This window comes from Lissotriton helveticus, chromosome 3_1, assembly GCF_964261635.1.
Source record: "Lissotriton helveticus chromosome 3_1, aLisHel1.1, whole genome shotgun sequence".
NCBI classification, from domain to species: Eukaryota; Metazoa; Chordata; class Amphibia; order Caudata; family Salamandridae; genus Lissotriton; species Lissotriton helveticus.
This window is the reverse complement of record NC_136061.1, coordinates 924870890-924894063: the sequence shown is the minus strand read 5'-3', so window position 1 is coordinate 924894063 and position 23174 is coordinate 924870890. Positions and strand designations below refer to the sequence as shown.

Sequence of the window (23174 nt, the reverse complement as noted above, 5' to 3'; positions counted from 1 at the left end):
ACCCCGGGACTGAATCTAGGATCCAGTCCTGTGGTTAGAAAAGTAATCTACAAAGTAATCTACAAAGTAACTAATTGCATTTAACTAAAAATTCCCATTGAGCTCAATGTTGCATTGTTGTTTGAAATTGTGTTGCCTATTGCAGCAAACTGTAACTATAGCATTCAAAAGGTCTACTGCTTATTTGAAAAGTATTTAACTAAAGTAACTCATCCTGAGAAAGTATATTTTGATACCTTGTTGGTTCTAAAATAAAACAACTATATCTTTTGATACAAAACAATTGGCCTAGAGTTCAGTTCTTGAGTGTGTGAGACCATTTGCTGACTGAGTGTGTACAACAAATGCTTTACATTGTCCTCTGATACTGCCTTACTGTTTGACCAAGCTACCACTTTAGAGAGTAAGGTTATATCTAACCTTAGCCTCTGCCATACCTCTGTGGACTGTTTACTCTGTGCGCACTGTACCTTACTTTGGTCAGTATATACAGAGCCACTTTCTTACAGGGGCCATGTGTTTCTAATTAGAAACACATGGCCCCATAAAGATAAGAAAGTCGCAAAGCAGACGAGCCAATCCAGATCGCCCGGACGAAGGCCAAAGGGCATCACCAAAAAAAAACTCAGTTTCAATGGCAGGCCACCGTTTAGCATAAACGGTGACGCCAGCCAATGAAAATGAGGGACGGGGTTTCAAGTCCCCTTCTCAAATCTACTCCCCTACAAAATCTCTCACCCAGCGAGCAGCACTTTGCGCTGTAACGCCAGGCGAGACCTAAAAACTAGCAACAGGAGAGACGGGCATTATGACTGTATTTGCAAAACATGGCACCCCATACGTGCACAACAGCTCTGCAGAACTCCACTGGCTCCCTTTGAGACAGAGTGCAATTTAAGTCCCTCTGTCTCGTCTTCAAGGCTCTTCATGGGATAGGACCCTTATAAATGCAATCTAAATTTGATTGGTATACTCAAACTAGATTGCTGCGCTCCTCATCGGCAAGACTGGTGAGAGTGCCAAGGTTCAGGAAGGCTAGGTCAGGGGGTAGGTCCTTTGGAGTGGCAGCAGTCAAACTATGGAATAGACTCCCATGAGAGATTAGGCAAATCAAGGAGCTTCTTCCTTTTCGGAAAAGTGTTAAAACCTGGCTGTTTCCAAAGTAAAAGCTGGCCGGCCTGACCGGACATTCCCTTCCACCCCTCTTGAGCTACTAGCGCCAGGATGCCTGCAAGGCGACAGTGCGCTTTATAAGTTGAATAAATAAAATAAATAAATAAACACTAATAGTGACCTGCAGTTGGGACACAGGAGGGAGGGAGTTTGCGGGTAAATACTCATAGAATAGATGCATGTCATGTAGATCTGTGATACGATTTGAAGATGTAAATGAGAAGGATAGGCTGAAAGCCAACAGAAAAGATGTATGCAACTTGTCATGTTCAATAAGATAAAAGGAATTAAAATCAGTTAAAAAAAAAAAAAAAAAAAAGAAGAGTATATGGTGCTGGGAGTTTGTATTACGGACTTCCCAGCACCATAATGGCTTTACTGAAAACTGGGAAGTTTGGTATCAAACTTCTCAGCACATTAAACCCACACTGATGCCAGTGTGGGAATTAATGAAAAATACATTCAGAGGGCATCTTAGAGATGCCCCCGAAATACTACTTAACACTAGTGTGCCAGCTGAGTGGCTGCTCGCCAGCTGCCACCACCAGACATATTTCGGACCCTTGGGTCGAGAGCCTGCTGCTCTCAGGGGTCTGAAACAATGCACATCCTGGGACAAGGTGCCAAGTCTCCTCCCCCAGGATTGACAGGGTTCACGAAGGGGAAGTTTCAAAGGCTTGCCGCCTTTGTGAGCTACCCCAGGCCTTTGCTGCTTGCAGCAACAAACCCCCACCGGTTCTGACCCACCCTTTGGGAGGGAGAATCGGTGGGAAAACCAAGTGAGGAAGGGAGGACCCAGCCAACCAGAGAGGCATATGTGCCCCCACCCCAAGGAAGGGACTCTTTGGTCCCAACCTTTACTTACCTGTAAAGCCCCTAAATCTAGTATTTAGGGGCAACCCTGAACTTTGCCTCCTCAGACAAGAACCGTCCAGAAGAGAAGAAGAAGGACCGAAGAAGCCGTACTGAAACTAAAAAGCTGTGGACGTCCACTGACTTGGCCCCAGCCCTACCGGCATCTCCGCACCTCGAACCTGCTCCAGCGAAATCCTGGTGTTTCCTGCAACCAGCAGTCTCAAGAACCCGTAGGACCAGCTCTGTCTTCCAAACCCAAGACTGTCTCCAGTACGCACCGGATTTGCTCACCCACAGGCTCTGGCCAATACCGCAAGTCTGTGCCACTCTGCACCCGACGCCCAAGCCCGAGTGGCCCAGCAACCGACGCTCATGGCCCGAGTTAGAGTAGCCCAACACAACGAGGAGGTCTCCCCAGTGACCCTGACCTGAGATCTGGAGATCTCCGACCTGCCTCGAATCTCCAAACGACACCTGCAATCTTTCAGGAGGATCCTCCCCAACCGCGACTGAAGCTGGTAAGAAAACTGGACGCCTAAAGACTTCCCTGCACAAAAACGCCCTATGGCCTTGGGTGGCCCACCCGACGTTGTCCCAACATCCCAACTTACCTCTCCAACAAGTGGTCACCTCCAGAAGATTTTTTTCCCCGAGCAGCAGTCTTTTTTGCAACCGGATAATCCCCATTTAAAACTACAGGCCTCGGGGGAGGAGCTACGCTAGCAACCAAGATGGCCGCTTATGCTCCCGGCTCCGCCGACCTCCGTATCCTGCCAGAAGATCCTGTCAATAATCCTGATTTAACGCCCGACCCCCGTGTAGATGAACCGCTGCTGACTCCGATGGTACAATTCCGAAGATTTAATTTGTTTGGGTGACGGAGCTGCGTCGTGTGGAAATTTGTGGCCTAATCCAGCAGGAGAGCTGGGGCCTCGAGTTTTGCTCTGCCCGTGTCGCAGTTGAACAACATCGGCCTTGGTAGCCAGTCAGGGTCCGGTCTACCGTAGTGGAGGATTTTTCTTTGCCCGATCTCGACGGCGCTCATTTTGCCTGATCCACATCGAGGGAGGAGTGACGTGGCACGACAGTAACCAGGGGTGGAGGTCCCTGATCCCCGGAGTGACTCGGCCGGGTTTTGGTGAGTCGGGGACATCGCTCGAGCTGCATATGGTTGCCGCAGGATCCAGTCAGCCCCCTCCGACGCCGTCCGTTCCGCTCCTGTCTGTTCCCCCCGGGGAAGCCAGCTCCTCGGGGACAGTGCACATGATCGTTGCTGAGCGTGGAGAGATGGATCGGAGCCATCGCTGAAGACCACAATGGCAGCCCTCGGGCATTTCATATCTATGTGGATGCCCTGCTTCACAAGATGACGGGCTTATTGGCTATGGAATACGTGGAACCGGACCCTGCTGCTACACCACAGGTATTATCACAAGCTGCGATTTCGACTGCGACCATCTTGATTCTGGACGAAGACCCCGTGCGGCAAGACGAGCAGCAACCCATGTTCGATCTCTTGGACAATCCCGAACCAATGTTTTGCACGTATCGACCTGCTTACCATCGTTGCTAACTTTGGGAACACCGATTTGCGCCCCCTCCCTGGAGAATTCTTTGGGTGACTGTCCCTGGACTTCTATTTCATCCTCTCCCTCTTTAGTGACTTTACGATCTTGGATAAAACCATATTGGGACTGTCCATCCGTGAAGGAACGTTCCTACGCTGCTGAAGTTCTTGGCCATTTGCTGACTGAATTGTGTTGTATTGCATTTATTCAGACTCTTTTTTTCACCTTGAAGCTCCTGCTGAAGGGATGGGAGGGGTTCGCACAAAGGTTCGGAAGGGCCAGGGTTGAGAATGATCGACTGTTGTTGGTATTACGGCCCTAAGGGACGTGGAATTCGTGGCTGTTTGTTTCGCGGAAGGTTGGGCGGTGTGTCATGGCTCCCTCTAATTTCGATTTCTCTGGGACTATGGATATTCTTGACTTGTTTCATAGGGGGCGCTGGTTTCTGGCGGGGGGGGAAAGGGGACCGGGAGCCTATATGGAAATGCCCTCCCCCACAGTCTCTCTCTTTTCTTCTTTTAGAACTTAGTTAGTTGGGGCGACAGGCACACTGCGTGGAGGGTTAGGCAATAGCCGTTGCAGGGGTGCAGGATAGGGGGATGGGTTTATTGTTTTCTTTTCGTTATCGCTCATATGGTTTTTCCTTTTTTTCGATTTTTTTTTGGGGGGTTTCTGTACACGAAATATCGTCGAAATATCCTGATTTTGTGTTTTTACATTCTAATATCTGACTGTCATGTACCTTTGCATTTTTGGTTTATGGGTGGGAAGGTCTGGAGAGTCTGCATTTAAACTGTTTATCGATTGTAATAGTAACAAGTCGTATTTCGAATTCATTAGCGCAGGCCTCTCAGGGATTCCTTTGTTGCTCCACGTCTATCCTGTTATTGTTCCCAGTTCACCCGACAATTCTGTATGTATACATGGCACCGGATATGTCTATTCCTTTTTTCTTGTCTTAAAATAATAAAAAGATTTTATTAACAAAAAAAAACTACAGGCCTCTGCACCCAGCCACTCCTGCGGGTGTACTTTGGGTTTTAACTCGAATCCCCCTTTGCCCTGAGTTTAACACCAGGAACTTTGCTCCCACAACCATGTGGCCTGTTCGTGAGCAGCCACCAGCTGGAGGCCCCTATCCACCATTGGATAACATTGGGCCTCAGCACTCACCTGCCATAGTGCTGCTGATGGTGTTCTGGGTGCATCCTTGACCCTGCGGGAACCCTGGTTCTAACACCAGAATACGAACTCCTACAAACTACTTACCTCTAAACCGATAACTCTATTTCCTTACATAGGACTGCATTGACTGCTCTTCTTGAAAATTGTGGAGTTGGTTTGTATGAATATTGAAAAACTGCATATGTACTAAAAGAGATTTACTTAGCTTTTGACAAGGAGATGTCTCAGTGGGATATCTAGGCATATCACACAAATTATCAAAAGTAATCCGAGAAGAAATCTGTAAAGTAACTAAAAAGTAATTCTGAACATTTGACTTAATTGTAATTCAACCAACTGCATTTGAACCTGCATTCAACTGCAAAACACTGCATAAGATTTTGCTGAGCATTTATTATACTTAACTGCACCAGGCGTGGCTTGATTCTTGAAATAAAATAACTAAATAATATTTTTGCTTCAAACAAATTGGTTTGAGTTCAATCTTTGAGTGTGTGACATCATTCGGTGTCGGAGTGTGTAAAACAAATGCTTAACACTACCCTCTGATAAAGCCTTACTGCTCAACCACACTACCACAAATAGAGAGTAAGGTGCGATCTACTTTTACCTCTATAACCCTTGGGGGTTCCATTGGACTCGGTGCACACTATACCTCATTTTGGTATAGTATATACAGAGCCAGCCTCCTACAGTGGGGTAGATCATTTTGGATTGGAGTGGGGTAGATCATTTTGGATTGGAGTGGGACAGATCGTTTTGGATTGAGTTGGGCAGATCATATTGGCCTGGAGTGGGGCAGCAGATCATATTGGCCTGGAGTGGGGCAGCAGATCATATTGGCCTGGAGTGGGGCAGCAGATCATATTGGCCTGGAGTGGGGCAGCAGATCATATTGGCCTGGAGTGGGGGGGCAGATCATATTGGCCTGGAGTGGGGGGGCAGATCATATTGGCCTGGAGTGGGGGGGCAGATCATATTGGCCTGGAGTGGGGGGGCAGATCATATTGGCCTGGAGTGGGGGGGCAGATCATATTGGCCTGGAGTGGGGGGGCAGATCATATTGGCCTGGAGTGGGGGGGGCAGATCATATTGGCCTGGAGTGGGGGGGGCAGATCATATTGGCCTGGAGTGGGGGGGGCAGATCATATTGGCCTGGAGTGGGGGGGCAGATCATATTGGCCTGGAGTGGGGGGGCAGATCATATTGGCCTGGAGTGGGGGGGGCAGATCATATTGGCCTGGAGTGGGGGGGCAGATCATATTGGCCTGGAGTGGGGGGGCAGATCATATTGGCCCGGAGTGGGGGGGCAGATCATATTGGCCCGGAGTGGGGGGGCAGATCATATTGGCCCGGAGTGGGGGGGCAGATCATATTGGCCCGGAGTGGGGGGGCAGATCATATTGGCCTGGAGTGGGGGGGCAGATCATATTGGCCTGGAGTGGGGGGGCAGATCATATTGGCCTGGAGTGGGGGGGGGCAGATCATATTGGCCTGGAGTGGGGGGGGGCAGATCATATTGGCCTGGAGTGGGGGGGGGCAGATCATATTGGCCTGGAGTGGGGGGGCAGATCATATTGGCCTGGAGTGGGGGGGCAGATCATATTGGCCTGGAGTGGGGGGGGCAGATCATATTGGCCTGGAGTGGGGGGGCAGATCATATTGGCCTGGAGTGGGGGGGCAGATCATATTGGCCTGGAGTGGGGGGGGGCAGATCATATTGGCCTGGAGTGGGGGGGGCAGATCATATTGGCCTGGAGTGGGGGGGCAGATCATATTGGCCTGGAGTGGGGGGGGCAGATCATATTGGCCTGGAGTGGGGGGGCAGATCATATTGGCCCGGAGTGGGGGGGCAGATCATATTGGCCCGGAGTGGGGGGGCAGATCATATTGGCCCGGATTGGGGGGGCAGATCATATTGGCCTGGAGTGGGGCAGATCATATTGGCCTGGAGTGGGGCAGATCATATTGGCCTGGAGTGGGGCAGATCATATTGGCCTGGAGTGGGGCAGATCATATTGGCCTGGAGTGGGGCAGATCATATTGGCCTGGAGTGGGGCAGATCATATTGGCCTGGAGTGGGGCAGATCATATTGGCCTGGAGTGGGGCAGATCATATTGGCCTGGAGTGGGGCAGATCATATTGGCCTGGAGTGGGGCAGATCATATTGGCCTGGAGTGGGGCAGATCATATTGGCCTGGAGTGGGGCAGATCATATTGGCCTGGAGTTGGGCAGATTGCATTGGATTGAGGCAGATTGCATTGGATTGGGGCAGATTGCATTGGATTGGAGCGGGGCAGATTGCATTGGAGCGGGGCAGATTGCATTGGAGCGGGGCAGACTGTTTGGACTGGAGTGGGGTAGATTGTTTTGGAGTGCGGTTAATTGGAGTTGGGCAGACTAGAGTGGAGGGTTTGGGAGGATTAGATTAGGGTGTGTGGTTTGAACTGGAGGGGGTGAATTGGATTGGTCTGGGGTGGTTGTGACTGAGTTGGGCGTATTGGTTTGGGGTGAATTGGTGTGGATTAGAGTGGGGTGTATTGGGGCAAATGGCACGGTTACGTGTTAGAGCATGATTTCAGAAATTACACATAAGGAACAAATAATGTCTCTTTGCAATAAAATAATACTCATCTTTTGAGAACAGAGCCCATGAACAAAACCAACTGAAAACCTGGGAACACCGATTTGCGCCCCCTCCCTGGAGAATTCTTTGGGTGACTGTCCCTGGACTTCTATTTCATCCTCTCCCTCTTTAGTGACTTTACGATCTTGGATAAAACCATATTGGGACTGTCCATCCGTGAAGGAACGTTCCTACGCTGCTGAAGTTCTTGGCCATTTGCTGACTGACTTGTGTTGTATTGCATTTATTCAGACTCTTTTTTTCACCTTGAAGCTCCTGCTGAAGGGATGGGAGGGGTTCGCACAAAGGTTCGGAAGGGCCAGGGTTGAGAATGATCGACTGTTGTTGGTATTACGGCCCTAAGGGACGTGGAATTCGTGGCTGTTTGTTTCGCGGAAGGTTGGGCGGTGTGTCATGGCCCTGGAGTGGGGCAGCAGATCATATTGGCCTGGAGTGGGGGGGCAGATCATATTGGCCTGGAGTGGGGGGGCAGATCATATTGGCCTGGAGTGGGGGGGCAGATCATATTGGCCTGGAGTGGGGGGGCAGATCATATTGGCCTGGAGTGGGGGGGCAGATCATATTGGCCTGGAGTGGGGCAGATCATATTGGCCTGGAGTGGGGCAGATCATATTGGCCTGGAGTGGGGCAGATTGCATTGGATTGAGGCAGATTGCATTGGATTGAGGCAGATTGCATTGGATTGGGGCAGATTGCATTGGATTGGAGCGGGGCAGATTGCATTGGAGCGGGGCAGACTGTTTGGACTGGAGTGGGGTAGATTGTTTTGGAGTGCGGTTAATTGGAGTTGGGCAGACTAGAGTGGAGGGTTTGGGAGGATTAGATTAGGGTGTGTGGTTTGAACTGGAGGGGGTGAATTGGATTGGTCTGGGGTGGTTGTGACTGAGTTGGGCATATTGGTTTGGGGTGAATTGGTGTGGATTAGAGTGGGGTGTATTGGGGCAAATGGCACGGTTACGTGTTAGAGCATGATTTCAGAAATTACACATAAGGAACAAATAATGTCTCTTTGCAATAAAATAATACTCATCTTTTGAGAACAGAGCCCATGAACAAAACCAACTGAAAACCTGGGTGCAAACTGAGAAAGGAAGACTTGGCAAAATAAAAGAAAGTTTACTATAGAAAATATATCTTTGAAATCTTGTTTGTTCTGCTGGGCTTGTTTTTGCCAGTCACATGCCTTCTGTTTGTGGGGCGCTAAAAGTTAAAATGAACAAAATATCACAGAGAGCAGAAGACGGGCACTGACCAAGTTGAATCAATCAGTGCTTGGTCCCTGCTCCACAGAGAGGAACGGAAATTATGTTAGACCTGCCTTGACGAATCATGAGGCTGAAAAGAGGAGTGGCAAGCAAGCCAACTAACGGTATGCAACAGGCAGACTCCAAACCCTTTTTGCTAACAGTATCTCGCAAGCAAGATGCATGCACTAGCACATGCGGCCACAGGCTCTACCCTAAAAATGGGACCACCTTCAGGCTGTCGGCCTCACTGTAGGAAAATGTGCATAGCTAGTTTGAAAATATACAAAGGCATGGTGGCAAAGCTAGCCAAGTTCACCTATCTATGCAGAGTACTTTCATCAAGAAACTTGTCAAGTGTTTCTAATCGACAACTACAAAGCGCGCCTCAAAGGATAGTGCGCCTCAAAGTATACAAGTTCTAAAGATTTTATTTTACGGCTCATAAATGCAGGAATTTTTGGCATCAACCAGCACCCTCGAAGTTTGTTAAGCACTCCTCTTGTGTTTAAGCCAATATCAAGTTCCTATCATTTAACACTTTTATGAACTGACTTTTAAAGGCTTGCTTTGATAATATCAATTTGAGGCGGATAAAAAGTAGCTGTCTTGGATAGAACTTCACATGTATGTGATTTTTATGGCAATTCATCAAAAATACATATATATTTTAAAACAGACTTCATAGGTTTTTCCACATTCATCAGTGGAGAATTTCATGAGGTAATTTTCAAATGTATGAGTGGAATGTTGAGTTAAGAGATGCAGGTAGATGCTGTTAGTATTACATCTGAAGCACTATAGCAAGCTCTAAAGGATTCCTATAATGTGAGCCCTGTTACACTTCCAACAGTAGTAGCCATCATTCTAGGACTGGAGGATCAAACTGAAGAATAATTTGTGACCAAACGACACCGGCTTGCGAAAAGGTTTTAAACTGTGTAGGATCATTTTAAATTCAACATTCATGGTAAGGTGTAAAAAAGATAAATGACTTCAAGATTTTTCAAGGCGCCCAGTTGTAAAGCTAATGTATCAATAGGAACTTTTATAAATGTATATATTTACATATATTAAAATCGAGTAATATTTTTACATACTTAATATATGTTCTCTAATGTGTTAAGTCAATAACGGGTAATTAAACCAAAAAACATTTCAAAGACTCAACAGGTAACAGGTAACATATGCGATTTCTTCTTTTTTTCTGAAAACTCCTACCTTCTGACTGGGGTTCTACTTCTCCTGTGTCTAGGAGGAGGTGGAGGGCGCCTGGGAGGACTTCGTCGGCGGGGAGACGACCTTCGCCTTGGGCTTGAGCGCCTCCTCGGTGAATAGGACCTTTCAGAAACAAAAGAAAATTCAGAACACAACTAACCAAAAGCCTCACAGATTACGCTACATAACTGAAATAAATAATTATTACGAAAGTAAGACTAAAATAGGATTTCCTGATCATTAAACTATATTGCAAAGCCCCACTAGCAGCTCTTTTGAAACTTCACATTAAACACTAAAAAAACTATAAGAAACAGCAGTTTATGCTTTTATTTATAAATACACATTTACAAAATGCTTACCGATGTAAAGGATGTCTTGGAAGTACCATGAGGAAAAATTAGTTTTTTTCCCCCTGCAAGTTGCCCCAAAAAGTTTGTTTTAAATCTATATTGTCCCAGGTGAACCAAAAGGAATGGATTAAAAAAATATTTAGCAATGGTATTTGTTGGAATATTTGCTTTCCAAGCAGCAGATTAGATCTAATTTTTGTTTTTGACATTCCCATCACCAGCACTAGCAGCTGTTCAAAGTCATGAAAAAATGCCACAACTAAATAGTATGTGACTATTAACTCCTAAATGGCAAGCAATTTTTGGTTGGAACAGTCCTGTACAAAGATTTTCCAAACCTCCACAGAGGCTAACAAGGAGGACAAAGCTGAATAATGTAACCTAAAAAGAGCCAAATTATTCTCAATATGGAGGAAGGGGTGCAGGAAAAAGCAGGTTGTACTGCAGCAATCAGAAAACAAGCATCTGCAATGCAATAGGTCTTGCATTAATTAAAGTTTGAGCCATTGGCGTTGCAAATGATAATTATTTGGGTGAAAAAATATGCCAGCTGTAGCATAAATAATAAAAGTAAATTCAGAAAGCAAGAAAAGGGTGCGGCACCATAGGTTGCTACTAGGTCCCCCAGTTGAGTTGTAAAGAGACCTCTATTTGTCACAAAGTACTGCACCCTTAATGTAATCATAATCCAAAAGTTTGCAGCTGAGCATAGGTTTTCCATTTGTTTTAATTGGAAGTGAGATTTTTGTTATGTTGGGTGTTAAAAATGCACCATTGTTTATTTAGCACATCACTTGCAATAAAAACTAATGGAAATGTATGCTCAGCTGCAATCTCTTTTTAATAATTGCATTAAGGGTGCAGTACCTTATGTGGCTAATAGAGCTCCCTTTGGGACACCCAGCGACAGCCTGTGGAACTGCACACTTTCCTTGCTTTGTGGATTTTCTGCATTTTATTTGCTTAAAATCTAAGCATTACACCAAACGTTACGACCAACAAGTAAATGAGAATAGGGTACACGACACAAGTGTGTGCTTCTCCATGGAAAAAAATAATACTGCTTCCCTTGTGTTCTGAACTTTGTACAGAGCCTAGCATGTTTGGTACTGGGATGTAAATAAAGCATGCCATGCATCTAAAACACAAATCTGGCATTCTGCCTCAGCATTCTTAATTGGAAATGATAATAGTTTGAAAATGGCATGCCGCGCAACTTTAAAAACCATAATATTAAAAAAACTGTTTATTCTTTTTAATATTGTTCTTTAAAGCAGTGCAGCATTCTTTTTTCAAACAAGCGTGCTGCGCTTTTATTCATTATACTAAAAATATGCATGCAGCACGGCTTTAAAAAACGTAACATTAAAAAAAAGAGGTAAGCGAGCCGTGCAGAAGAAAAAAAATGCATGCGGCGTGCTGTGCTGATTTAAAAAAAAAAAACTTTCATAGAGACGCAGGCCGTGGAGCGGGGACGGAGCATCTTTAAAAGGAAGCGTCCAATCCATAATCGGACACAACGCTGTCTGGAAAACTACAAACAGATGAATTAACTAAATAGTGCTCACTAACTTTTAATGAAACCTAGAGACTAAGGACACATTTAAGAGGGGCTGCCCTCATGGGATGTAACAACAGAAGAGAGGGCGGTACTAAGAAGGGACGACAAAGCCTATTCACAAATCAAAAGCCACCATTGACAAAGGACAGTAACAGGAGCCAATTGAAAACATGGGCAGAAAACGGGCAGGGGAAAAAGTCCATACCTATATACAGCATGTCTCAAACAGACAGCGCAAGCGCTGCCTCAACGAGAGCTAAAACACTTGATTTTGCTAATGGAAGGTAGGCCCCTTATTTAAACACATCCAAATGCAGTACAGAAAGAAGATTGTTTGATCAAACTTAAAGTAAGACAGAATACAATAAATCCATTATAAACTGGGATTGTGCTCTTCCCTTGGACACCAGACAATGATGCCTGGCTAAAGTATGCACTGAAGGTTACAGCACTGTCGAGTGTTTGGATGAGTACACCTCTCCAAAGGCCTGCTTGTGAAATGGCCCGGAATCATTCTGATGACGGTCTACCAAACAACTCACAGCAGCAATTCAAATTAAGACCTATCTGTTTGAAGCTGGCTCTGTATATACTATACCAAAGTAAGGTACAGTGTGCACAGAGTCTAGTGAAACACTAAAGGTAGGCAGAGGTAAAAGTAGATAATATCTTACTCTCGATTTGTGGTAGTGTGGGGGAGCAGTAAGGTTTATCATAGGGCAGTGTTGTGTATTTATTGTACACACACTCAGTTCAGGAATGATTTCACACACAAAGACTGAACTCAGACTAGTTTGTTTGTATAAAAATATTATTTTGTTATATTTTTATTTTTTAAAACCAAGCCAGACCTGGTTCAGGTAATATTTTCCAGGAATTATGCAGTGAAATAAAATTTGAATGCAGTTGGATTGATTTACAGGCGAGTCATTTGCATGTAAAACAGTTAAATTACTTTTCTGATTACTTTTCAAGTTACCTTTCAAGTTACTTTTGCTACTCCGTGTGATATGCCTAGATATCGCACTGGGACATTTCCTAAACAAAAGTAAAGTAAATCAGTTTTTGTACATTTGCAGTTTAAAGTTGTATGCAAACCAACTCTACACTTGAAAGATTTTTCACAGAAAAGCAGTCAATGCAATCCTTTAGGAGGAAGGAAAATGCAATATGCTTCTGTTCTTGGCATGTAGAGCTGTAGATTCGTATACTTGTGCATAGATCGCCATCTGGTGTTGAGCTCAAATGTTTGCAATTTGTTTTTGTCTTGGAAGAAGTCTTTGTAGTCACGAGGTAGGTGTGTCCTCCTTAGGACGGTAGTGCGCATGGGCATCGACTCCATCTCCAGATTGTTTTTGCCATGAAGGGTTATGATGGAGTTGGTAAGAAATAGAAAGAGATGTCCACGTGTAATGTATCTAAGTAAGATAGTACTGGAACAGATAGAGGTATTCGGGGAAGCGGGTGGGCGTATACAAATCTACAGCTCCACATGCCAAGAACAGATGCATACTGGTAAGTAGCATTTTCCGTTCGAGGCATATGAGCTGTAGATCGTATACTTGTGCATAGGCTATACAGCAGTTACCTCCTTAGTGGTGGCTACCTGTATCTGTTGCAGTGGTTTGAAAAAGTGTTCTTAATACAGCCTGGCCCACACTAGCTTGTTGTTTTGCTTGCACATCTACACAGTAGTGTTTTGTGAAAGTGTGCGGTGTAGACCAAGTTGCTGCTTTGTAGATGTCATCTAGAGGTGCTATAGAAGCCCCTAGTTTGCGTGAGGAATGAGCTCTAGGGGGAATGGTTAATGTGTGTTTGGCTCTAAAATGGCACATTTGGATGCATTTAACAATCCAAATTGCAATACCCGCTTTTGAAATGGGATTGGCCTAATGAGGTGGGGAGAAAGCAACAAAGAGTTGTTTAGTTTTTCTAAAAGATTTTGTCCTTTCAATGAAGTAAAGTATTTTATTTTTAATGTCTAGCGTGTGAAGAGCCCGTTCTGCCACTGAGTCTGGTTGAGGGATAAAAACTGGGAGTACAACAAGCTGGTTAAGATGGAAGGCAGAAACGACTTTAGGTAAATAATTTGGGTTAGGCCTAAGAACCACTTGTAATGATGGATTTGCATAAATGGTCTTGTATGGTTAACGCCTGGAGTTCACTAACTCTTCTAAGAGATGTGATAGCGACTAGGAAGCCTACTTTCCAAGTTAGGAACTGTAGTTTGCATTTGTGCAGAGGTTCAAATGGGGGACCCATGAGTCTGGTAAGAACAATATTTAAATTCCATACTGGAGTGGGTGGAATTCTTTTAAGTGCTTTCATGAATGCTTTGATAGCGGGTACTCTAAACAAAGACAAGTGTTGTCTGTTTTGGAGATAAGCTGCTATTGCAGCGAGATGTAGTCTTATGGATGTATATGCTAGGTTACATTGTTGTAGGTGTAAGAGATAACAATGTTTTGAACAGAAGCATCTAGTGGATTTATTTTATTTGTACAGTAGATTACAAATCGTATCCACTTTGAGGCGTAACATGCTCTGGTGCTAGGACCTCTAGCCTCTTTAATGATGTTCATGCAGTCTGGCGGGAGATTGAGGTAGCCAAACTGACTTCAGGAGCCAGATCGCAAGGTCGAGTTGATTGGGATCTGGATGTCTTATCTCTCCAGGGTTCTGAGTGAGAAGCTCGGGTGAGAGGTGTAGCTTTTGATGAGGAACTACTGATAGTTCCAAGAGGGTTGTGAACCATGGTTGTCGGCCCATGTTGGAGCAACCAGGATCATTGTGAGGGAATACTGTTTGAGCATGCAAAACACTAACTGAATTAGTGGGAGAGGTGGAAAAGTGTAAGCAAATTTGCCTGACCAGGTCATCCATAGCGCATTGCCTATGGACAATGGGTGTGGATACCTGGACGCGAAGCTTGGGCATTTTGCGTTTTGATGTGTGGCGAACAGATCTATTTCTGGGTGGCCCCACATGTGAATGAATGGAAGAAAAACGAATAGTTTCTTACCTGTCGGTGTAGTTTTGCAGCTTGAAGATCTTTCTGGATTCACTATGCTGTGCATATTCCGCAATCTGGTGGTTGGGTCCAGAATCGTAGTCCTTTTTCTCTTTTTTTTTTTTGAGCCCAGGTGGGCGTCGACGTCCCACCATTTGGTGTACCTTCGGTGAGGTCGGCAGGCTTCCTGCGGAAGCTCCCACCCCTGGGCGCCATCTTCGGATTCTTTTTTGTGTCCTTGTAGTGATCCATGGCTATGTTTGTTAATCCCTTTTCCAACGTAATTCTTTTCACGTATCTTGTAAGCTTCAACTTGCTTTCTATTCCATGTGTTTCCACCCTCTTCTCCAGCCTCATCTTTCTGGCGGAGGCGGGTGGGTTCGCTAGTGAATCCAGAAAGATCTTCAAGCTGCAAAACTACACCGACAGGTAAGAAACTATTCGTTTTGCAGCGTGAATCTTTCTGGATTCACTATGCTGTGCATAGATTTTGTAGCGGTTTGTTACTTTTGTGGCGGTTGGGTGGAAGATGAGCGTTGGTTGTTGAATATATGTTGAAGCACTCTTTGTCCTACTTGTGCTTCCTTGTTCATCTGTACATCCACGCAATAGTGCTTAGTGAACATGTGCACTGAAGCCCATGTTGCCGCCAGGCATATGTCCTGAATTGGTGTGTTGGCCAGAAAGCCAATTGTTGCTCCTTTCTTCCTGGTCGAGTGGGCCTGTGCCCCTCCTGTTAGCTCTTGCCCCGCTTGCTTGTGGCAGAATTGTATCGTTTGTGCGATCCATCGAGCTATGGTGTTCTTAGTCACTGGTCTACCCAGGTAACTGTTTGCGAAGGACACGAAGAACTGTTTTGTCTTCCTGTGTTCCTTCGTCCTTTCAATGTAGTGCATTACTGACCTTCTTGCGTCTACAGTGTGGAGCGCCCTCTCAGCGCTTGTCGTGGGGTTCTGGAAGAAGCTAGGAAGGAGTAGTTTCTGTCCTGTAACTCCAGTTCTGTAGTAGGGGTATCTCTGTTATAGTCAAAATCTAGTGAATAGTCCCGCCCATGTGCGTGGACCCCAGAGCAATCAAAAATAATCTCTTAAGTTGTCAAAAAATGCAGACCTGCACAGACACTTAAGAGAGAATTTAAAGACAGATAATGCAGCCTATATCCACAGGCTACACTGTCCAGTACTTCAACTAGAAATACCACCAAAAAACCACAAACAGCACAGCCTGTCCAGCTTTCTCCTCAGAGAAAAACTGTCCTTTACCAGCAAAAGCCTCTGGAATGATAGAGAGGAAGGAGTGTACAGACAAGCCCCATAGGCTGCCATTATGTGGCTCAGAACAGGATACTGTGCCTTTAAGAGAACCTTCCAGAACTTTCTCAGTATCCCAGAATGCACAGCAGGTCCCTTTTACTTTCAGTTCTTTTTGAAGGCGTAACACGCCAGACCTGTAGCATTCCGTACATGAATATCTTTCTCCACCAGGGAGGAGGGCGGGCGCTTAGGACTATAACAGAGATACATACCCCTACTACAGAACTGGAGTTACAGGACAGAAACTACTCCTTCTGTAGTAGGGGATCTCTGAGTATAGTCATAATCTAGTGAATAGAATGGCAAGCCCATCCCCACACCAAAGCGGCGGTGGAGAGAAGAGAATTAACACCACTACTGTGCGAACAGATTGTGCAGCAAAGCCTGCCCAACCTGAGCTTCTGTCCTGGCATCAGTGTCCAGACAGTAATGCTTAGCAAAGGTATGGACCGACTTCAAAGTGGCCGCCTTGCAGATTTCTGCAATTGGAACATTACGTAGCAAAGCAGTCATGGCAGCTTTGCCCCTGGTGGAATGAGCCTTAGGTTTACCCCCTAAGGTCTTATTAGCCTTCTGGTAACACAATTGTATACAGGACACAATCCACCTCGAGATGGACTGTTTAGAGGTGGCAAGACCAGTCCTGACTGATCCATAATTGATAAACAATTGGTCTGACCTACGAATAGCTTTGGTTTTATCCAGATAAAATTTCAACACCCTCCTAACATCCAGGGAATGCAGGGACCTTTCCGCTGGAGAAGAAGGAATCTGAAAAAACGTAGGTAAAGTTATGGTCTGGTTAACATGGAAATCAGAGATAACCTTTGGAAGAAATTTAGGGTGAGTATGTGAGAACAACCTTAGCAGCATGAAATACAGTATAAGGTTCTTGGCAACACAACGCCTGAATTTCACTCACCCTGCGGGCCGATGTAATGGCCACGAGGAACGCCGCCTTCCAGGACAGATGCTGCAACGAAGCCTTATGAATAGGCTCAAAAGGTTCAATCAATCAATCAATCAAGTCATTTATAGAGCGCACTACTCACCCGTAGGGTCTCAAGGCGCTGGTATGGGGGGGGTGCCGTTACTGCTCGAACAGCCAGGTCTTGAGCTTCTTCCTGAAGGAGAGGTGATCTTGGGTCAGGCGCAGGTCGGTCGGGAGTGAGTTCCAGGTCTTGGCGGCCAGGTAGGAGAAGGATCTTCCTCCTGTTGTCGCTCTTCGGATGCAGGGGGACGGCGGCGAGGGCGTGGCTGGTTGATCTGAGGAGGCGCGTGGGAGTGTAGAAGTTGATCCGGTTGTTGAGGTAGCTCGGGCCTTGGTCGTGTAGGGCTTTGTGCGCGTGGGTGAGGAGACGGAAGGTGATTCTCTTGTTGACCGGGAGCCAGTGCAGATCTCTCAGGTGTCCGGAGATGTGGCTGCGTCGGGGGATGTCGAGGATGAGTCTGGCCGAGGCGTTCTGGATCCGCTGGAGTCTCTTCTGGAGCTTGGTGGTGGTTACGGCGTAGAGGGCGTTGCCGTAGTCCAGTCGGCTGGTGACGGGGGCCTGGGTGACCCTCTTCCTCGTCTCGGTGGGGATCCACCGGAAGATCTTTCGTAGCATGCGTAGGATGTTGAAGCAAGACGAGGAGACGGCGTTTACTTGTCTGGTCATGGAGAGGGAGGAGTCCAGGATGAAGCCCAGGTTGCGTGCGTGGTCCGTTGGTTTGGGTGCGGTGCCCAGGGCGGGGGGCCAACAGGAGTCGTCCCAGGCGGAGGGCGAGGAGCCCAGGATGAGGACCTCCGTCTTGTCCGAGTTCAGTTTCAGGCGGCTGGTCGTCATCCATTCGGCTACATCTCTCATCCCTTCGTGCAGGTTGGCTCTGGCGGTGGTGGGGTCGTTGGTCAGGGAGAGGATCAGCTGGGTGTCGTCGGCGTAGGAGATTATGTTGAGGTTGTGTTGGCGTGCGATGGCCGCGAGGGGGCTCATGTAGACGTTGAAGAGGGTGGGGCTCAGTGAGGATCCCTGGGGGACGCCGCAGATGACTTTGGTGGCCTCTGACTTGTACGGTGGTAGGCGGACTCTCTGTGTTCTTCCGTCGAGGAAGGAGGTGATCCATTCCAGTGCCTTGTCCTGGATTCCGATGTTGCCGAGGCGCTGTACTAGGGTGCGGTGGCAGACAGTGTCGAAAGCCGCGGAGAGGTCCAGGAGGATGAGGGCCGCTGTTTCTCCGTTGTCCATCAGAGTTCGTATGTCATCGGTGGTAGCGATGAGGGCGGTCTCGGTGCTGTGGTTCGCTCGGAAGCCAGACTGTGAGGGGTCGAGGGATCCATTCGTCTCGAGGAAGGCGGCCAGCTGTTTGTTGACGGTCTTCTCGATGACTTTGGCCGGGAACGGGAGGAGCGAGATGGGACGGTAGTTCTTGAGGTCGGTGGGGTCTGCTGTGGGTTTCTTGAGAAGGGCGCTGAGTTCGGTGTGCTTCCAGCTCTCAGGGAAGGTGGCGGTGTCGAAGGAGGTGTTGATGATGTCCCGCAGGTGGGGTGCGATGACAGCATCGGCCTTGTTGAAGACGTGGTGAGGGCAGGGGTCAGTTGGAGATCCGGAGTGGATGGAGTTCATTGTGCGGATGGTGTCTTCGGTGCTGATCGGAGTCCAGGTGCGGAGGGTGGTGGTGGGTGGCGTTGTTGCGGTTGTGGCTTGCGTTGGTTGGTTGCTGAAGCTGTTGTGTATGTCCGCGATCTTGTTGTGGAAGTAGGACGCGAGGGAGTTGCAGAGGTCTTGCGACGGGGTGATGTCATTGTTTCCGGCGTTGGGGTTGGAGAGCTCTTTCACGATGTTGAAGAGTTCCTTGCAGTTGTGTGCGTTGTTGTCCAGCCGGTCCTTGTATGTATTTTTCTTGGTGGCGCGGATCAGTTGGTGGTGTTTCCGGGTGGCGCGCTTGAGGGTGGTCATGTTGTCCGTAGTTGGTTCCCTTCTCCAGACTTTCTCGAGGGCTCGACAGTTCTTCTTGGAGCTTTTGAGTTCGTCGGTGAACCATGGTGTTTTTCTGCTGCAGGGTCCGCTGGGTGGGGTTCTCAGAGGGGCGAGTTCGTCTGCGCAGTTGTTGATCCACTTCGTGAGGTTGTTGGCGGCCTGGCTGGGGTTCGCTGAGCTGGCGGGCGGGTGCTGGCTCAGGGAAGCGGTGAGCTGGTCGGCTGTGATCTTGTTCCAGCTTCTTCGGGCAACCTGTTGCTGGTGGTGGTGGATCGTCGTTCTTTTGAAGGTGAAGTGGACGCAGCTGTGGTCCGTCCATTGGAGTCCTGTTGCGTGGTTGAAGGTGACGTCTTTGCTGGATGAGAAGACGGCGTCGAGTGTGTGTCCGGCGAGGTGGGTGGGGGAGGTCACCAGTTGCTTGAGTCCGAGGTTGGCGAGGTTGTCGAGCAGGCTGATGGTGTTGCGGTCGCTGTTGTTCTCCAGGTGGAAGTTGAGGTCCCCCAGGAGGATGTAGTCGGCAGAGGGGAGGGCATGCGGGCTGACGAAGTCGGCGATGTCCTCGCTGAATCGTGTGCGTGGTCTCGGGGGTCGGTAGATCAGGGTGCCTCTGAGGGTGGTCTTTGGGTCGGTGTGGATCTGGAAGTGCAGGTGTTCAGCGGTGGTTAGGGTGTCGTCGGTGTTGGTCGTGATGCGGATGGTGTCCCTGTGGATGATGGCGATGCCTCCTCCCGTCTGGTTGGCGGTGCGGTCCCTCCGGATGATCTTGTAGCCCTCTGGGATGGCGATGTCTGGGGCTGAGGAGGCGTTCATCCAGGTCTCGGTGAGGAAGGCAACGTCAGGGGCGGTGGTGTCGAGGAGGTTCCAGAGTTCTACGGCGTGTCTGTGGACGGAGCGGGTGTTGAGCAGGATGCACTTGAGGTGGTTGCTGCTGATGTTCGGCTTGGCGAGTGCTGGTGCAGGGTGAGTCCGGATGCAGGTGAACTCGCAGGCGTGGCAGCTGAAGGGTCCGTGGGTGTGCTTCGGGGCGGCTTGATGACATCCTGGGATGCGGCCGGTGTTGAGTGCGATGAGATCGGCGGCGTTGTAGGTTCGTCGGGTCGGCTTCCGTCGGTGGGGGCCAGGGGTCCTGGCGCTGGTCGCGATCCGGTCGCGGACGGGCGCAGACGGGCTTACCTTTGGCGCGCCTTCGGCGCACAATCGGCGCGCCCGCTGCGCGTCAACGCTGCGCGTTCGCACGGTCGCCATTTAAGGCGAAGTGCGCGGGTGGGCGGAGCAGCTGGGAGGCGGGAGCGGGGAGGGTACAGAAGAGAAAGGGGCGGGGCAAATGGCGGTGGCGGGAAGCGGGGAGGGAGCGCGGCGAGGGAGGCGGGAAAAGAGGCAGGAATCGAGAGTCAATACAAGCACAAAAGGCGGTGAAAGACAGAACCTGAACAATAAATGCAAGCACAAATGACGGTCAAAACAGAAACCTGGGAAATGGAAACAAGCACAAATGACGGTCAAAACAGAAACCTGAAAAATAAAAACAAGCACAAGTAACGGTCAAAACAGATGATAAATGACAAAAAACACACGGGGAGAAGCAGAGCGGCCGCGAGGCCGGCGGCGAGGCAGCTAGGCACAGCGAGGGGGCACACGCAGCAGCTGGTGGCCGTGCGGCGCGGGGGTGTCCCACAAGTGGGTCACACTCACCTGCGTCGCACGGTCGCCATTTAAGGCCAAGTGCGCGGGTGGGCGGAGCAGCTGGGAGGCGGGAGCGGGGAGGGTACAGAAGAGAAAGGGGCGGGGCAAATGGCGGTGGCGGGAAGCGGGGAGGGAGCGCGGCAAGGGAGGCGGGAAAAGAGGCAGGAATCGAGAGTCAATACAAGCACAAAAGGCGGTGAAAGACAGAACCTGAACAATAAATGAAAGCACAAATGACGGTCAAAACAGAAACCTGGGAAATGGAAACAAGCACAAATGACGGTCAAAACAGAAACCTGAAAAATAAAAACAAGCACAAGTAACGGTCAAAACAGATGATAAATGACAAAAAACACACGGGGAGAAGCAGAGCGGCCGCGAGGCCGGCGGCGAGGCAGCTAGGCACAGCGAGGGGGCACACGCAGCAGCTGGTGGCCGTGCGGCGCGGGGGGTCCCACAAGTGTTCCTTAATCAATCTGGACAGCACCACATTCAATTCCCATGAAGGCGAAGGAAGCCAGACAGGAGGGAACACTTTCGTCAAGCCTTCCAGAAAATCCTTGATCACAGGGATCTGGAAAAAGGAAGTCTGTGAAGGGCATTTCCTGTAGGCAGTCAGCGCAGTGAGATGAACCTTAATGGAATGGACATTAAGGCCAGACTGCGCCAATAGTAGAAGATACGGAAGGATGACATCTTCCTTACATGTCGTTGGATCATAGTTCTTGGATTTGCACCAGATGCAGAATCTCTTCCACTTGTAAGCATAGGAAGTCCTAGTGGAAGGTCGCTTAGCCTCCTTCAGTATGTCCATACAATCTTCTGGTAGATTCAAATGGCCATACTGCACTATCTCAGGAGCCATGCCGCCAAACTCAACGACGAGCGGTTGGGGTGCACCATCTGCCCCCCCGAACTTCGTAAGAAGGTCCAGCCGTCACGGCAGCCGTATTTGAGGAAGGAGAGACCGGTGAAGCAGGTCCGTGAACCACCACTGTCTGGGCCATTCCGGGGCAATCAGGATAATCCGCGCCCTGGACTGGGACAGCTTGATGAGCACCGCCGGAATCAGGGGAATGGGTGGAAAAGCGTACAGAAATCTGTCTGACCAGTTGATCCATAGCGCATTCCCCAGCGTCCCCTGCTGGTAGTACCTGGAGGCGAAGTCTCGGCATTTGCTGTTTTCGGCGGTGGCGAACAGATCTACGTCTGGAGTCCCCCACCTTGCGAAGACTTCTCCTAGTACTTTGCCGTTTATGACCCATTCGTGGTTTTCCTGAATCAGTCTGCTCAGTGCGTCCGCCTGAACATTCTGCAAACCAGGCAGATGGGTAGCCGTAATCGTCAGTCCTCTGGCTAGAAGCCAGCGCCAGATCGCCTGCGCCTCCTGTGACAGAGTGAGTGATCTCGAGCCCCCCTTCTTGCTGAGGTAATACATCGTGGTCATATTGTCCGTCTGAACAAGCAGAGAGTTTGTCTGGAAGAACGGATGAAAGGCCTTCAGTGCCAAGTGAACAGCTCTGAGTTCCAGGAAATTGATGTGATACGTGGACTCCGTCGGGGACCACGTTCCTTGTATCTGTAAGTCTCCGGAGTGCGCCCCCCAGCCATGGAGGGACGCATCAGTCATGATAGTCTGTGTGGGAATGTCCTTGTGGAAGGGAACCCCTCTCAGGAGATTCTCCGCTGAACATTACCACTTCAGAGACTGAAGAGCATGCAGAGACAGTCGTATCTTGTCGTCCCAAGACCCCTTCCTCTGATCCCACTGATCCTCCAAGCACTCCTGCAATGGTCTCATGTGCAGCCGTGAGTGTGGCGTGAGGAAGATACAAGAGGCCATCGACCCCAGTAGAGAAGACACCGTCCTCACTGTTGTAGATGGAGTGGTCATAAGAGCCTGAGCCTTCCGAAGGAGTGATAATCGTCTCTCCTCCGAAGGAGACACGCTTGCTGACAGCGTATTGATGGAGGCTCCCAAGTACTGTATGCACTGGACCGGAGTCAGGACCGACTTGGACATGTTGATGTGCAACCCCAGCCTGTTCTGGAAGTGCGCTTGAGCTTCCGAGAAGGAGGAAGCCTTGATCAACCAATCGTCCAGGTACCGGTAGACAAACACCTTGTTCTACCTCAGGTGTGCCGCTACCACTGCCATGCACTTCGAGAATGTCCTGGGGGCAAACTTCAGTCCGAATGGCAGTACTGTGTACTGATAATGATTGGCACAGACTTGGAATCGCAAGAACTTCCTGTGTTTGTGTGCAATGGGCACATGGAAGTACGCATCCTGTAGGTCTATAGCACACAGTCAGTCTCCCTGTTGCAGCTGAGGATAAATCTGATGCAACGACAGCATGCGAAATTTCTCTCTGCGAATCCACTTGTAGTGTAGTTCCTATTAT

The 23174-nt window shown here is 48.6% G+C and overlaps 1 protein-coding gene across 3 annotated transcripts in view; it reads right to left on the bottom strand.

The window, feature by feature from the left end:
- SRRM1 (serine and arginine repetitive matrix 1) overlaps window positions 1–23174 on the bottom strand; it is an 836097-nt gene that overhangs the window by 632365 nt on the left and 180558 nt on the right. For all 3 annotated transcript variants that reach the window (XM_078681268.1, XM_078681269.1, XM_078681270.1), the window contains one exon: window positions 9896–10015. In XM_078681268.1, coding sequence (XP_078537394.1) covers window positions 9896–10015 — 120 coding nt within the window. The remainder of the gene's footprint in view (window positions 1–9895; window positions 10016–23174) is intronic.